The sequence below is a fragment of the Molothrus aeneus genome, chromosome 2, assembly GCF_037042795.1.
Source record: "Molothrus aeneus isolate 106 chromosome 2, BPBGC_Maene_1.0, whole genome shotgun sequence".
NCBI classification, from domain to species: Eukaryota; Metazoa; Chordata; class Aves; order Passeriformes; family Icteridae; genus Molothrus; species Molothrus aeneus.
Genome location: NC_089647.1, coordinates 26775655 through 26793582, shown reverse-complemented (window position 1 = coordinate 26793582; position 17928 = coordinate 26775655). Strand labels below are relative to the sequence as shown.

At 45.4% G+C, this 17928-nt stretch overlaps 1 protein-coding gene across 1 annotated transcript in view; it reads left to right on the top strand.

The window, feature by feature from the left end:
* The first annotated feature begins 2809 nt into the window (after window positions 1-2809).
* The window catches only part of TBX15 (T-box transcription factor 15), an 87942-nt gene continuing 72823 nt past the window's right edge, over window positions 2810-17928 (top strand). The window contains exon 1 of the mRNA XM_066569630.1: window positions 2810-3011. Within this exon, the coding sequence (XP_066425727.1) occupies window positions 2810-3011 (202 nt within the window). The remainder of the gene's footprint in view (window positions 3012-17928) is intronic.

Genomic DNA, 17928 nt, shown 5'->3' with positions numbered 1-17928 from the left:
GCTGCAGGGGCTGCCCTCTCTCCCCGCTCGCACGGCGGAGCGGCGGTGCCTTTGTGCTTGCCGCTTTCGCAGCGCCCGGCGCGGACGGGCACAGGAAGGGCGAGCAGTCCTAAACCTCCCGGGCACCGGGATAGGGCCAGGGAGGAGGGAGAGGAGCAGCCGTCGGGGCCGTGAATCCATCCATCCATCCCCGCGGTGCCGGGAGCGGTGTCCGGGACCGCGGGGAGCTGCTCTCCCGCCCCTGGTGAAAGGGTCTGCTCCCTGGGGTTTCACAATTAGGGGCCGTATTGGCTTGGAAAGCGCGCTGTGTCTCTTGTCGGTGCTGCAGAGGCTGTGCTCGGCTGCCAGAGCCGGGCGCGGAGTGCTCGGACACCTCAGCTCGCACAGGAGAGAGCCCCAAGGTAAGAGACCCAAAAGGGGTCGGGGCTGCTTTAAACCGTCCACCCGTAAAACCACACTTGCTGCTCTGGAAAACGTATTTCTGAGTTCTTACATCAGTTCCCAAAATTCGCTTAAATCTCCCTGCCTTTCCAGTACCATTTCTTTTCACTAAACCGCTATAAATAATCCACTGTTTTCTTGGGCTCTTTTGCTAAAATCTCCCTCCAGCTTCTTTGAAAGCCTTCCTCGGTGCCTGCATCCCAGACAAGTGTTTCCGAGGCTTTCGGAAAGAGGGAAAAGAATTGTTTTGATGGGGTTTTGCGGGGGGGGATTTTTTTTTTTTTTGAGACATTCCTTCGCCTGGGAAAAGACACACAGCTGGGGGACCCGCTGGAAACACGTGTGCCCTCCTCCGAGTCCCCGCTCCCGCTGTCGCCTTCCTCCAAGCCCCGGCCTCGGTCGCTCCTTTCTTGTTGCTACTCCTGCCCGGCACGGCTCCCCGCGAGGCCGGGGAGCGGGCAGTGCAGGGTGGGGAATGCACGACACCCATCCCGTGTGGCAGCGCCGCTGTGCCCGCGGAGAGTGACCTGTCAAGGAGGTGCACTGGAGGGGAGGGGGAGGTGCACCACGGGGAGGGGGATGAGGGCTGCAGGGCGGGTGATGGAGACGTACAAAACCTGCTCCTCGGCCTAGATAACAGGGTTTAGCCGGGATTTCCGAAGAAATGGCTTCTTTCCCTTTTTTAATCTGAAATCCGTTTCCGTGCGTGGGAACCCCGGCGGGCAGTTGTCAGTCGGCGCTTTAGGCCGGGGAGAGCGGGCTGAAGGGCTCCGCCGTACCGCCGACGTGGGCACTATGGATTCTCTCGGAGCAAAAGGAAGTGCCTTTTCCCTTTAGGCTCCCACAAGTGCCCCTTTCACTTGTTTCCAGCCCCATAGGAAAAAAATCGTCTGTGAAAAAACTGCCCTAAACAGCTCTGCACCTCCGGGGAGCAGCTGAGAAGCAACGGACAAAAATAATCCCTTCCTGAAAATTTGTGTGTCTCCTTGCCTGCTTTTCCACCACGGCTCGGTCCAGGCTAATCCCCTCTCGTACTTTATAATTATTTATATTTTATTTTGAACTTGTGTCGAATTAACCCCCCGCGTCTTTCCCCGCTGTATTTTCCGTGTACAGTGTTTCGCTTGACTTCACCTATTTTTCCGGGGTCCCACCAGCTAATGAAAACACACGCTTCTGTCACCTTCTCAAAAGCCGCCCTTGCTGCTTTTCACTGCGAGCCCCCCCGCGCCACGCGTGACCGAGGGGCGTGGGAGCAGCTGCGGGCCCGCCTCAGCCGGCCGGATGTCGGGGCAGAGTGAACAAGAGAGCAGAAATAAAATGCTGAATATTATCCAGGCAAGCAGCCGGGATTTGTACCTAGCGGCTTTGTTTTCGCTGTAGCTAGCGTGACAAAAAGGAGCGGGAAAGGGAAAAAATTATTTTTATCTAGATAAAAATCCCTTCCCAAAGAGAAGGCGCTCCCCACGCCCGGGGGTGTCTGGGTCTCCCTGCCAGCCCACGCCGCCCGCTCAGCCCCGCCGCTCCACGGACACGCATCGTTTTGAAGTGAAATTTCAACCCCCTCGAGACGTTGCTTCTGCTTCTGCCAAACACCGATTCCGCCGGCAAGGGCAAGTAATACATGGTATAAATGAAGTTTTAAAAACACCCCGTCACCCGGCGCCGCTGGGCGGTAAAGCACCTCTCGGGTGCTTTGCGTGGGGATTAGCCAGCAGCAGCGTTTGGGAAGCCTGGGTGCGGCGCAGAGATGTGCGGGAGTTGTTACCTCTCTGTGTTTAGAGTTATGGGTTTCCTACTGGCTCTCCGTTCTTCAAACAGTTAATTCTCCCGGCCGGTGTTCCAGGACTCAGATGGCCAAAATTCCTCTCCCTCAAGCCCGAGTCTCCCTCCTCTCCCCATTGGGTCGCAGCTTTTGGGTCTCTCCCGAGCTCTCCCTCCTATTGGCCGGGGACATTTTTTTTCCCCCTTTTTTTTTTTTTTTTTTTTTTTTTTTTTTCCTGACAGGCGCACGCAGCCTGCCTAACTCTTGGAGAAAAAAAAAATCCCAGAAGTTTGGATCAATCAGAGAGAGACAGAAGGAAAGGGGAGAAGAAAAAAAAAAAAAAAAAAAAGAAATCCAGCCTGCTGCAGCCCCTCTGAGCAAGTGCTGGGACCTGGGCTGAGCACACCCTCCTGGCTCTGCCTGCGGAGTATCTGCAGCCTCATGTAGTGCCTTCAGGAGACTGAGGGCTGGTTCTTCTGGGGGTGCAGCTGGGGAGGGGTGGGGGGGGGAGAAAGAGGCGAGAGGCTCTGCCTCTGGTCCCCGAGCTGTGCGCTCCCAGCCACTGGTCTCTCCTGTGCCCAGGGGTCTGGGCTGGGGGATAAGATGAGTGAGAGGCGAAGATCGGCGGTGGCCCTCAGCTCCCGAGCGCACGCTTTCTCGGTAGAAGCCTTGATCGGGACAAATAAAAAGAGGAAACTGCGAGACTGGGAGGACAAGGGGCTGGATTTGTCCATGGAAAGCCTCAGCCCCAATGGCCAGCTGGGGGACAATGAAGACCCGACTCAGTGCCTGGACCTCAACCCTGGTTAGTGCGACTCCTTTCTCTTCGCAACCCCCCCTCCTGCCCCGCTCCCTCCCAGCTTCTCTCCCTGAGTCCTGTCGGGAGCTGCCCGCCGGGCAGCGCGTCCCGGAAAACATCCGAGACTGGGAGTACAGAAAAAAAGCGGGAATTTTGGGGAGATTATTTTTTCTTTCTTTTTTTTTTTTTTTTCCTGTTGTTGTTTTTTGTGGGTTTTTTAATTGTTTGGTTGGTTTTTTCCTTTCAGTTTACGGGAACTTTCTCTCACTCGCTGTGTCTCTTTCCCCCCCACATAGCTCCATGATCTCCCGCGAGGGACGGCGTGTCCCCTCTGCTTCCTTTTTAACCCTCTCTCCTTCCACTCCCTCCGTGCCTGCCGATCGCGATAGTCCTTCCCGGGTGTCTCGGGACAGGCGTTTCGTTTTGCTCCAGTTTCCCGAGCCCCGAGTTGGAGTTGCCGGGTGGCTCGGGGGCAAAGGAGTGGGGTGCGAGATGCACCCCTCTCCTCTTTTCCGAGTCACCCCCGCGTACTCCCCTCGGAAACAGTGACGCCCTAAGCAGAGGCGTCAGTGTAGGAGGAGGATGTAGGCATCCAGGATCAGCGCTGCTCTGGGGAGGGGGTCGCCAGCTCTTCGGAGCGATGGAGACCCGCTGTGTGCTGCCGCAGCTCGGGATCCTTCCCCCGGGACCGGACCCGCTGGCTTCCGGCCGGCGCGGCCTCGCTCCGCTCCCGGCACGGAGCGCACAAGCCGCGGCGGAAGCGCGGGGGGCACGGAGGGCTCCCTTCCCTCTCCGAAGGGAAAACACTCCCGGCAGGGAAAAGGAGCTCAGCGGGTAAGGGGCACTGCGAGGAGTCCAGCCCCGCTCCTGAGCCTGGCTCCTCCCGGGAGCCGCGTATGGAGCAGCGCCGGGCCCGCGGCCCCAAGGCCGGCGAGACGGGGTTAGGGGACAGGGAGCACAACACTTCCCTGCTGGTGTCCTGGTGTACTTCGGGCTTTAAATTCTCGTTTTTTGTTTTTATTTAAAAGGAATCCGGTAGCTCGCAGCTCTCATTTGGCTCAAGCCAAACCCTCGGTCTCCCGAGTTCTCCCTGTCTCTCCGGCCGCTCCTCTCCGGCCTAAAGCGAGGGCTCCGCAAACGCAGCCGCGCATCCGCGGCGATCCCGGGGGTGAAATCGCGCCGGGCCTCGCTCCCCGAGCTGTCCCCGCGCCCTTCTCGCCATCCCCGCGCCCCGTTCCCCAGGGCCTTAACAAGGGACGGAGGGAGAGGCCCCGCTCTCACAGTCGTCGTGTGGGGAAAAAGAGAATTTTAGGTGATTTCTCTTTGCTTTTAGTGCTCAGATGGGGCAAAAAGGTCAAACGATTTCTTTGCGCAGCCCTAAGAAAAAGGATAGAAATATCCTCCTCTCCTGCCAAGTCCATTCCGCTGCATTTGGAGCACCTTTTAAATTTCGTTTTTATTTATTTTGCGTGACGTTCCCTGAGCTATCAATTAGCATAAGCTGCCCAAAACTAAGAGTAAAAACCCCAAACCAACAAAACAAAAACAAAAGGAGGCGAAAAAAAAGAGAAAGAATTTTAGATCGAGGTATTAAAAATATTTGCTGTAAAAAATAATATTTAAAGTGTTTTTGAAGGGAGCTAAAGACCATGAAGACCTCGCCCCCCTACGTCCTCAAGGAACTGCATTTCTATTTGCTTTTAACAGCAGCAGCCTTTCTCGGTGCGGGTCCTAAGGAGAAGTAGGTAATATTTGCTGCCAGGGTCGTCTCTCTCAACGGAAGGACGGGCATAAAGGAGAGGGGACAGCAGCGATCAACCAGTCAAAAAATAGGCTACGGCTTCAGAGGCTTCCCCGTTCAAAGGAATAATTACATGATCATAGACAAAAAACCGCTTTCTAATAAGAGAGAGAATCTGTGCATCAGTCTTCTTTTTTTTTTCTTCCCTCCCCCCCCCTTTTTTAACTGTTTTTCTTTTTTTTAGAACAGTTTTTCATATTTTTTTAGCCGCATGTTATGTTTTTATACAGTCTCAAAGTTTAATTTGCTTATTTCTCAGTTAATTCGAATTGGAAAATTGGAAAACTCTCCATGCGCCAGATTGGAGAGCGGGAGAGAATGGCTGCTAGTGCCTGAAACCTCAGAAAGTAAACGTGATGTTTTTCATAAAGCAAAGGAAATCAAGAACAGTTTGAGAAATCATTTTTAGGAGGTTGATAGACTTTAAATAAAGTCCGCGACTGTAATTTGCACAGTCACTTCATTAAACCTAATTCCTCGGCGGTGTACTTTTGCTGCTGGGTGAAAATTGATTAGCGGCTCTATAATGACCACCGAATTCCATCTTTACAAGACCTAATTAAGAACAAACTTTACACCTAACGTGTTTTAAACTTGCCAAATCTCCAGCGATATAGAAAAAAGAATTGGAAAAGGGAATTTTTATAGCGTCCCAAAGGTTCAACACTCAAAGCCGCTGCCCCCGAGCAGCGACGGGCTGTTCCCTCTGCTGCGGTACTGTTGGGACGGGGGTGCTTGCGGGGAGGCCGCAAGTCGTACAGTTCACGCTAGGAAATTATGTCCTGATTTTCGTGGGATAACCTACATCGGTCTAACCCCATTTATCGATCTTTTCGCCTAAATTGCCTCCATTTCAGCGCGGGAGGGTCTGAAAACTATTTAGTGCGGGGAGTTAAACGCGGCCACAAACAGAGTAAGGATTTGCTCTCCTTTTCCCAGATATTTTGCGTGCAAAAGGCGAGTATGAGGATTTCTCTCCCAAGCGCGGGACACGTCCTGCGGCAGGGGTGAGGGGGGAGGCGGCGGAGCGGCCCCGCTTCAGCCCCCGCGTCGGTGCGGCTCTGTGCTGGATGCGCACAAGCCGCAGTGCCTGGGAGGCAGCGCTGCCTTTTTCCCCGTTTGGCGGAATCCCTGACCCCTGACGTGCCATCTTACAGCCGTGCCCAAACTCTTCGGTGACGATATTGGCGAGACCGAGTCTCCCGAGAGACCTGCCCTCCCTCCGGGGCCGCATCCTCCCGGGAGAAGCGAGGTGACAAGCTGGGAGGTGACGGGTCGGGCTGTGGCGTAGGCAAAGGGGAGGAAAGCAAGCGGATAAATCCCCCAGGTTTGTAAGGAACATCTCCCGAGCATCCGAGTTATTTATGTCTCAGCCACGAATTTTGTCGCCAGAGTTAATGTGCTTTTTTTACGAGACTCATTTAAAAGGGGGATAAACCTGGATTTTAATCATGTGCGGGTTCAACCACAAGTTGTGAAAAGGAATCCAGGATTACAGCGGCTCTCACCTTCTCTTTCCCACCCCGTGCACTCGGGAGCGCCGGGCCGGGGCAGGCAGAGCTCGCCCGGGGGCTCCAGGAAGCCTCTCCCGCTGCTCCGCCGCCGCCCACGGCCGCGCTCCCGCATCCTCCTCCGGCACTCGGCTCTCGCCACCGACAGGCCAAAGGAGGAGGAGGAGGAGGAGGAGGAGGAGGAGGGTGGCGGGACGCCCCTCCGTCCCCTTGGCAGGTTCGGTTTCAGAGGGCAGCAAAACAATGGGCTCGGATGTCTTCTGGGTATTTATAGATTTAACCTGAGCAGCGGAAAGGTCACGGGGGCCCCAGGCGTTGCCTCCCTTGATGAATATATTGTTTACTGTCCTTTACGGCCGTGGCATTCGTCGGCCACCCCAAGGGCGCAGGGACAGACCGAGGCAGAGCCGAGCGCGCTTCTTTCCTTGCCGAAAGTTTAAGACTTTTAAAATTTTTTTGGAGTGTGGGTGGGAACGTGTTTCCGTGGACGCGTTTGCCTTCACAAGAATACGGCTTGCTCCTTCAGGCGGTCAGGGTCTCTTCACGGCGAGACGAGCACAAGCGCTTCAGAGGCAGAACAAAAGGCGGCTAGATAGACTTTTTCGGCTTTGGGACCGTCCTTTTTCTCGCGTGGAAATACACAAGCCATTTTGTAAACGAATTTTTTCTGCTAGTGCAGTCTTTGTAGCACACGTCCATCCCACCGGTATTTTTGGTTTCATATATTAAAAGTGCACCTACCGGTTAAAAAGCCCAAAACCACCCGAAAACAAACAAACAACCCCCAAACAACAAATTAAACAAAAGAAAGCAAGGCATTTTTGAGAGTTTAGTTATTCGTTCCTTGTGTTTATCTGAATCTACACTGGCGAACTACTGCGAGCCTCTGCAAAGAGAGAAAACACAAGGCACACATTTTAAGACCTACAATGTGTTTATTACATGTGCTTATCCGTAAGATTAAGATCCGAGAGTTTGACAAAGCCTTCAGTGGCTGACAAGAGTAAAACCTTCAGCTCTTTTAGCGCGGCGTGTTGCTCTCCTGTGTCTCCCGGGAGGTTGCATCGATGTCCATCCCAATCCCGCTCCGCCGCGGGGTTCCTGCTCCTCCTTACCCACGGGCAAACCCTCTCCGCCGGCGAGGGTGCGGGAGCCACACAGCCCGCCCACCCTCCGGAGAGGTAAAGAGATTTTAAGAGCAGGACAAAATGCCATTGACCCTTCTACTTCCTTTATTTTATTTTATTTTTTAATACCCTTGCTTTTGAATGCTTATATTGATGAAGTCCGTTCCACGATCAGTGGCTGTTAAACCCGTGAAGAGGGAGTGACTTTGTTCGGTTTCTCACTTCAGCTTTTGTTTGAGTGCTCGGTGGATGGGGCTAGGATTTCAAGAGCTAGCAGAGCAATTTTTCTCGTCTCTTTCCCTAGGTAGAGCATATTGGCATACATAGTCCTTTGCATGTTCCTTGAAGCTCGTGGACGAGCAATGCTCTGTGGCAACGAGATGTAAGACAAGAGAGTGTCAGCTTTGCCTTGCCGTGGGACTGGTGTTATTGATGAGAAGTCTTTCTAACGAATTTGTGTGTGACTGGGATTGGATGAATTCATTCCACCTGTTGGATCATCAGTTTGCCTCTTTAAGACGGATACGGAGCTCAGTTCCGTTGCTCCCTTGTGTACACGATGGAAGGAAATGCAAAAATCTGCCCCTCCTAATACCTCTATTCCCCCATACCCCAGCAGCAGAGCTAATACTCTCATCTTTCCCAGAGGAGACAATTGCAGGAGGCAGATGGAGTTGTCCAGACGAGAGCCAGGAGAGCCGAGTCCTGTGGGGGCTCGGGAAAGGGTTGTCTTAGTCAAGTTCATATACCTCTGACCTTGGAGCCTGAGGAAACAGAGAGTGAGAAGGATTTGTTCCTGTGGTAATATGTGCCTTACTGAACTGGGGAACTCCTGCTGCTGGGTTTGTGAACCTCCTCCTGCAGAGAGGCGAATTACTCACACTGTATTAAGAGGGCAGGTAATAATAGAGGCAAACCTTAAAGAACAGCAGAGCGTTGGGAAAAGGGTGGTGTGTCAAGCAATTTCTTCCTTTCTTTTATATGTATTTTAAAGCTGCAGCATTTTTTACACAGGTTTATCCCATCTGCTGGTAAGGGGAAAGCTGCTGTTTCAAAAGATGTTTCTTGTCTTCGACAAGAACTTTGGGAGAATCCAAAAAGCTTCTGTTACAAGCAAAAGTCAAATAGTTCCTTACGAACCATCAATCACTTCTCCCTCCTCCCATTTGGGACCGAGCACTTATATCAAATATCAGCCCAGTTAGCCTCTCCTCAGGCAGAATTGTCCTGCTTTATCTGTGTCTGTCTTTAACGAAAACTGATGCTTTTCTCAGATGGAAAAGCTGAAAGATGCCTTCCAAGAGCACTGCATTCAGGAAAGAGCATTTACATTGTTTTACAGCACAGTCGGTGCCATTTGAGTCACTTCTATTCACGCAGATAGCTGTTCCTTTTGTAATCCGTTGGATTCTTGAATGAATCTTTACTTGCAGTCTTAGGTCTTCAAAGACCAACATTTCTTTTTTTTTCAGAGTTTCTTTTTTCTGCCTTCTGATCTAGATTAATAAGGTTAAAATAGTTTAAATAATGCACTAAAACCAGTCTGAGAGAACTGAAAAAATTCCTGAATGTATTGAGATGCAATCAGATGGCATTTACATTGTCCTTTTTTGTAAAATTAGTAAAATCCCTTCAGGTGTGATTTAAATCACCCCAAGTGTCCCTATTGAGATCTGTAGTTTACCCTGGTGATGCAAAATCAAATTCAGTGAAAGAAACTTTAATTTTCTAAACTTGACAATGTTTCAGAGATTGAAAGAGTTTCCCAGAGAGGCTGAGTGTGCTAATGCCCGTTGATGGAGTTTCAGGATTTTGTGCTAATTCTTAGCTCTCTGATATCATCTTAAAACAGTGCAATTAGTTGGCAGTAATGGGATGGGACCTTCTGTTTGAATCCTGGCAGAAAAGGCATTGTGGGTATACAGACATGTGGGCAGTGCCTGTCAGCCCGGGAGCTGAGTGGCTCCTTTGGGAAGAGCAGCCATGGGCACCTGGGTGCAGGGAAAATGCAGGCAAGTGGGATCTTCCCAGTTCTCCAGTTCCTAATCCTGTCCAGAGCAGCTCTGCATAGCAGGACATTGAAAGATTTTGCTTCTGTATTTTTTTAGGCGAACTACAGTTTCCTCAGATAGACGGTACTGTGCAGCAATGCTGAGCCTTTTTTTCAGTGGGAAAAAACCCCAAAGGTGTAGCTTTCTGCTGCTTATTTCCAGTATTGTTGAAAATAAGGTATGATTGCAACTTTTACACCTGCGAAACATCTGCTGTCTCAAAATACAACCCCCTTGCATTTCCTGTGTTAAAAGCTGTAGTATGCTCTGGTGAGAAGTGCTAGGGAGAGATAACATCGTGGTATGGCAAAATTAAATTGAAATATCTTTGAAAGCACATTGAGAATTTTTGAAACTGAGAAGAAATGTGTGCCAATTGAAATTCTTGTAGCAATTTGCATCCTGGGGGCATCTTTTAATTGCATATTCTTCAGGGTCAGAAAACAATGAATCAGTAAATCAATCCCAGAAGTGATAAAAGCACTTGTTACAGTAATATTTACAGTAATATTTCCATATACCATTTGCTTAATTGAGCCATTGATCTTAGAGTGTTGTGCAGATGGTGAGAGGATAGTCTGAGTCAGACCCCTGTGGCAGTGGGCTCTCCACTGTTGGCTGTGTGTTTGCAAGTGCAGCTGTCAGAGGGGAGGTTTCACCTAGTGAGTGGCTTGGGCCGGCACACGCTCATTCACAGCAACGGAGGAAGTCTGAGGAGGATTTTCATTTTGGGACTCAGCACAAAAAAAAAGTGAAGATGGTGAGGATTCACTTACATTTAGTTTAGTAAAAGCTTTTAAAAAAATTATTTAATGGAGAATCAGGAAAACTTAGGGTTTGGCCAGTCTTTAAGTATTTATTTTTTGTATCATCAGACTACCTAATGTTTTTAAGTTATGCAACCATTTTAGAAATAGATCCCAAGCCTCCTTGTTTTGATTAATTAAAACGTAGTTTTAAAATAGATCACAGAATGAATTAGCAAATAAAGAATAAGGCATTTTTATTTATATAATACTCAAACCAAGCATTTGGACACTCAAAACTGCTTCCCATTTTTTCTTTTTCTAGAAGCCACAGGTCTTTGGCAAATTCTGCAGGATTTAATGAAATTTTCATTTCTTCTAAGCTGGATTTTCTTGGTTAATGATATATATACAATTAAAAAAGGAGTTCAGTTGCATGATAGAACTCAGTGCCTGTCATAGTGGATGGCTTCACTTCACTGCCACTGCACCTGTTTATTCTTCTCAAGGCTTTTGCTTTTTTGGGAAAGAAATCTTCCAGTATTGTTAAATGGACATTTCCAACTATGTCTACATGTGTAGCTCTTGGAAAGGAGCTTGGGAAGAAATTATTGCAAACCACCTTTGAAAGAATCAATTTAGAGTTTCTAAAGAGTACTTAACCAACTGGTTAAAAGCTGACCCAAATCATATTAATAATCAGCACATTTATATGAAGGCAGCCACAGCAAAAATTGTTTTAAAATCTGTGGGCCAGGGCACACAGAAGAGTTATGAATGACTTACAGTTCTTTGATTTCACTCAGGGGCTGGATGCACTCTTGGCTAACACTGACATCTTTCCATGACCAATGAATTAACAAACCCAAGCTTCAGCTTTTAGGAGCTTCAGGAAGTAGAGAACTCCCTGATCAGAAATCTCCCCCAAAACCAAGGAGAAAATTTAAGACATTGAAGTGCCTTTACTTTTAATAAGAGTGAAGAACTGTGCATCATAGACTTCTTAAGAAGCTTCTCTAGTAATAGCAATATCCCTAAGTAAGATATCAGAAGTGCTTCTTTCTCATGATACCAGCATCAGTGTGGATGGCTGTGCAGAGAAAATATGAGAGCATGTTGTAACATTTAGAAATGCATGCTGCATATGATGTGTAGCTTAGGGAGGCTTTAAAAATAGGTTCTTCTTGGTTTACCCCTGAAATGCCTGTAGATCAGTTCTGTAAAGCTGAGTTTAGTGAGGAAGAAGGAAGCTTGGGACTAGATGGGGATTCACAGATAGATTTTTTTATTTTTCACCTAATCGCCACACTGGATTTTCCTCAATCCTGCTCTAAGAATTCTATTGAAAGGTCAATTATTAAATGTTCATAGGTGCTATTGTAAACGTATTTAATGACTTTTACAAGAATTACTTTCTTTGTTGAAGAAATTATCCTTGTTCTGCCCTGTCAGCACCCTCTTTCAGCTTTGCACTTTGCACAGAAAAAATGCAAATGAATTTTAATTGTGCTTTAGGCAGCCTGTCTCACCAGGGTGAAAAAACAGTGGAAGCAGAACTTATACCCTCTCAGACTTAATGGAAACATTCCCACTGGCTTTTTAAAAAGCAAACTTCAGCCTTCAGGTTGTGCTGGACTCTGCTGCTGCCTTAACTTGTAATTAAATGGCACTCAGGAATTGGGACTGGCAATACTAAATCTTTAGTTGATGCATCCTAGTGTGAAGGCTGTGTGGAAGCTCTGCTAAAGGAGGACCTGCTTCTTTGACATGCCAAGTATCTGCACTTCAAAGGATTATATGGTGCTGATTTTCAAGGGTGTAACTTCTGTGACCTTATTTTCAGTGGTGTTAGGAATGTGTAATTGCCATGGAGATCTTAACCTCTCCCTTGATTTTTGCTCTGAGACACCCTAAACAGGAGGTGATAGGAGAAAGTAGGCTACTCCTCAGTGCAACAGCTGGGATTCAAATAATTTGGGGGGGATTCCTTTTTCTTCTTCTTCAATACCATGTCAGTCTGTAGAGTTTAATAGTCATGACAGTGAGGTTAATACCTCGGTGATCATTTTATGCTATAGCTTGATCATGTTCGCTCTTCAGATTTAGTGCAAATGCTTGATAGCGTGAAAACAATCAGGTTGGATCTGCTGCAGGTTTCTGGATTGTGCCTATCTTTGTAATTTCTAAGTGCTCCTGGCATTTAGTTGTGTAATACAAGAATACAGTGCTCCATACAAGGCAACAAGGCTGTTATTTTTACACTGAAGAGTTATTTTTTTGCTTCATAAAGCTTAATCTTTTTATGCCAGAAGATTGTAGCAAGCTATGAAAATACAGAATTCAGTCCATGGCTGTGGGTGCTTAATAGTTTTTATTTTGCTCTGGAATTTAAAAGATAAATAGAAGATTTATTATCGTAGGATTTAGGGGTTTCCTGTGCCAAGCTCTTTGGAGCAAATAAAAAAAAAAAGTTTTCATTTACCATCAAACAAGCCTAGCAAAGTCTCTATGTGCCTAGTGGCAAGGCAGTCACATTATTCACTCCAGGGCTTGGAGTGTTACCACATAAACTGCAACATCACTGTGCTGTTACGCAAGTCCTGCGACGCTGACAGAGCGGCAGAAAGCCCACACTGCCTCATTAGAGACTCCCTGGATTATTCTGTACAGTGCAATTCTGTTTGCTCCATCACTCAGGAAATTGTGCCTGAGCTGGGGAAAGGGAGGGCAGCTATGGAAGTGTCTAGCAGTGTGCTGTTACAGAAATGCACAATAATTAATAGCTTTTGTGAAAATATAGCCGTAAAATGCAACTTCAGGACAAAAATAAAAAAACCACCTCAGTCTGCTTCTCAGAATGAAAGATTCAATAGTGAATTGGCTGGTTATTAAGAGCATTTGCTCAAGTTACATTAAGGTGCTGAGCATCATTCGTCCAGGGTAATGCTGGAATAATTGAATTAGAAAAAAATGAAAAGAGGTTGGATTGAGTACATACAGGGCACAAAAGAAAGTAATCCAGTATGGTCACAGACTTCCATAGAAAAGTGGTTCAGCCCCAAAGGAGGATGGAAAATGTCTGGGACATTTTTTGTCTCTGTTCTGTTGCAGTGCCAGATGCCCTGCTCCTGGTTGTGCTCTCAGACACCTGGAGCACTGGAATGTCCACGGGCTTCTGTAGGTGCTGACTTGTCCTTGGGCTGAGAAATGGCAGAAAAACAGCAAATCAAGAATAATAGTGCTGGAGCTTGGCTGGATGAGGGCTGCATGTCCTGAATCCTTCCGAGGGGCTCACTTGGCTGGGACAAGGGAATGAAGAGAGTCACCATTGTGTCCATGTTTCATGGGTGTACATTATCCTCCTGGGAATGAAATGATGCTGAAATCAGGAAGAGATGAGTTAACAGTGGCAAAGGAGTAGAAAACCAGAAAACTGATAGAAAACAGAGAGGGATCACTGTTGGGAAGGAAGAGGAGCATGAGGTGGGAAAGGGAGAGGTTCAGGGCTTCATTTCCTACCCACCAGCTGCTCTCAGCATGAGGAGAAATTAGAAACTATTTTCAGGCTTTCTCCCTGCATCTGGGTACCTTCCTGTGTTGTTTTTATTTTTTTTCCCCAGAATAATGAATAGCATGGTTCCTATAGATGAAATATACTATTCATAATGGTTTCTGAAGACAACTTAGGACATTATGTGAGTAAATGTAATAATTTGGTGTACTTCAGATATGTAAGAGAGAGGAAAGGGAATATGTCTCAGTTAAGTAGTAGCTGTCATGAAAAAGAGCAGGGTTTCTTCCCATGGTCTTTGTTCCTCCATGATTTAATGCAAAACATTAGGAATTTCAGGAAAAAATTAAAAAGACTCTCCTAGAGGAAATAATTTCTCTTATAGTCAGCTTCACAGGAGTTTTAAAAATAATATTTAAAATCCTGTTTGCAACTTTTACTACTTTATTGAGGTCTTTGTCCTTTTTATAATCAGTAGACGTTATACATGAGGTTCAGCCTATTTTATTGTGCAGTTGCATTGGCTGAACATTATGGATTTCCATTGAATATAAACATAATATATTTCAGTGCTTGATAGTATTAATATTTAAATTATCAACATACAGAAGTTTTTTATGTGCCAGAGAGAATATGTTAAACATTATCACAGTGAGTGTAGTTATTTATTCCATAGGTATACCTAGAGGCAATTTCTAATTGCTAATTAAATTACACATAGCACATTTCTGATTGTTAGGGTCATAATTAAACTAAATTTATAATAATCAAGTACTTCAGATAATTTAGTCTTCCCCCTCTACACCAAATTTGTACTTGTTATATTGTTTATTTTGTGTGTTTTTCCTGGAGGCATGGCTGGAAAGAGGAAGGACCAGCTTTTCTGCACAGCAACAGAAGTTTTTTGAAATGCCATTCTGGCTAGGACCCCCGAACTTAAATGAAGAATTATGTATAGTAGCAAAGGTTTCTTGTTGCAATTATTTGCAGTTGAATGAGAATATGTGTTTGTGAACTGATCCTCAATCATTTGATTTGTGAATATTCAAAGAATTACTGAGTGAGTATTCATGAGGATGCTTGACAGTCATGAATTAAAATATAAATAATTACATCTCAGACAGTTGCTATTTGCTGTACCATTTACAATGATGTTTGCTGTGCAGACAAATGGGAAGAAAAAACTTATTATTATGGTCATCTAATGAAGTGCTTAATATTTGTTCTGCATTTTTTCCCTGAAAAATAAGCATTTCCTTTTCAGTTTTCTCTCCGCCCATTTCTGCTTCCTTTTTTTCTTTATTCCACATTCATAGTTGTATTATTTTTGACCTGCCTGAGTCGTGACTTTTCTCCCGTGAGTGAAGGTGTGTGCCCAGCTCTGTTCCCAAAGCAGGAGGTGATTCATGGGTGGCACTTGGCTCACTGCACGTACCTTGACTGGTGACTCCTGGGGACAGCCCAGTGCTGCCCTTTGCTCACATTTAACAGCACAGCAGAGCATCAATTCACATCCAGGGGCTCGGGACACTGCAGCTGTACAAAGAGCAACATTTTGAAGCTGTTGCTGGTCAGTCACCCTGCATGAGTGGTACATCATTCACACCAACTCTTCACACTGTGGTTGGCTGAGGTCTTTTCCCCTGCACACACTAAGACGTGATCTTCAATGCATGTGCCAGAATTGCCCCTTTAGCAAAGCAGGCCAAATGCTCCTAACTCTTCCCTGATATCTCTGTCATAAGGGGACTTCAACCAGGATTTGTCATTATTTTACTTGTGGTCTGAGTTTGATATAATTTAATTATAAATTCAAAAGAACAGTCATTGATATTTGAGAAGGAAATCAAATCTCAGTACAGGGTAAACCCTAAATGAAGAATGAAGAAATAATAAAAGTAGAATTCTGTGAAATAGAACAGAGGTCATGAGGTTTTTTGTTTTTTTTTTTTTTTTCAATGCACAATGAATTACAGTCGAGATACCCATTTATAAAGGGACATTTTGTGGGAAAAAACCCCAGAAATTCCTGAACTATGTTTCCTCTTTGTCTAAGATACTGTGAAAAAGCCCCTTTACTCTTAAATATCTTAACAACAAACAGGGGAATAGAAGCAGTAATTTCTCCTTCATGAGGGCGGAGGAATCAAGCTTGAGGCTTAGCTTGCAGAGTTTGTGGAGCAATTAAACATATCAGGATTCCCAGTTCAAATTGTTGGCTCAAAATGCATCCTGATTTAATAAGGAAAGAATAGGAATAAGACAGTGATTGAGTTCCTTGAAAAAGGGATTTGCCAAACTGGAGATCTAACATTTTCCTTTTCTTCAATTACATTTTGACTACCCTGAGACAGATAAAAAAGGTTGGTTTTTTTTTTTTTTAATGAGGACATGACTTTAAAAAGTTATTATAAAATATTTGTTTGTTTTTCTTCAGAAGAGTCTTTAGATGCGTATTTGGGGCCAAATTCAACAAGCAACTGAGAACTCTAGCCCATCCATTTTCTGCATTTAAACAAAAACATAACAGTCACAATGACTTATACTTAAATATTTCCTGGTTTTGGTGAATGTAGCTCTCCCTCTTTTTTTTGTTTTTGTTTTAGGATTTTTTTAAGAACTGAGGATTTTTTTTTCAGTGAAGACATCCCTGCTACTCTTACCAACACAGAAAAAGTGACTGTTTAATACTGGACAGAGTTTGAATCCCATTTTACTTGCTATATACTTTCTCCACATCATGTGCATGTATAAGTCTCTCCCTGTCTAGATAGATCTATAATATGTACATATGTATATTATATTATATATAATTTAAAGTATTGTTTTATATATATATATTTCATATCTTACTAGTATTTTTGGTACGTTTTTTGTATAAGAATGTAGAGTAATCTTTTTTCTAGGGACATTAAAACACTGTATTTAAACATTTAACATATCTTAGGTATTTTAGAAATATGATTCTTTTCCATTCCCATTTTGCACTTTTTTTTTATGGCAACAAGTGCTAGATACTAGTGTTACATTTGATGGCTAAAAAGAAGAGAATTTGCAAGAGAGGTTTAATGTATTTGGTAATGAAAACCACTTTCATTTTACAATGGAATTTTCAAACATGTTTTTGTATAGAGCAGGCAGCAAAAAAAGGCCTTGCTTTTTAATGGGAGAAGGATTGTTTTGTGTATAGATTTGTCCAATTAAGTTGGCAGCAAGTAGGTGATGTTCAGGATGTGAAGGTAGAACTGCCTACTGTCTTGGGCGAGAATCACTTAACAAGAGCACTCCCCTTTTTCCAGCGGATATATTTGTGGCAGCACGGGTTTTCCTCCAGGCAAAAGTGGATGTGAAATCTTCTTTTAAGGGGCAATTCAAAAAATTTGCAGTGTTAAACAGAAGTGCAGAAATCTCTCTTAATGAAAGACAGACTGCAAGTGTTTGCCTAAGATTATCACTCTGCTAAATTGAAGCAGTGAAGCCGAAGTTCCTGCATCATTTACATCCCATGAGCAAGGCAAGAGCAAAAGCTGGAGGGAAAATATTTGATAATGTGCGAGCAAACAGCTGTGAGGAAGAAAAAGCTGCACTTTCAGTCACTGAATCTCTTGCCAAATGAAAACATTAGCTTAGTCAATGCCAAACGAAGCAAGTCCTGGGCTGTGCCAGGCCATAAGTCCTTAAAGGGACACTCTCTCCTTGGATTTAAAAAAAAGAGATCAGGTCTGATGTCTTCCAGTTTCTCCTCCTTTTAAATACTCTGTCTATGCACTTGAAAGTGCATGAGAGTTTAATTTCTGTTCATTCCCTTTCTTGTGTTTGCAAAGGTGGTTTCTGTTAGCCTGTTTCCTCCTTGCTATCTGAGGCCCTGATCCTGCCAAAATGTATTCATGTCCTTCATTGCAGTGGGTCTCCCATCCAAATCCCTCCCAGCAGGAAAGGTGAGCTCACACTTATGTGTTTGTAGGAGCAGTGCCTAATTGTAGGGGAAATGGAAACTGCACAGAGTTTTGTCTGTGGAACAAAATAAGCAGTAGAGACTATGGAGTGAAGCATATTTCTTTAATATTTCAATTATAGATGTGCTAGATGTGATGTGTAACTTTAGTAAGGGACAGTCCCTTCAGAGAGGAATGTAATATTTCACCTTCTAAGTACATAGTTTTAAGCAGAAATATC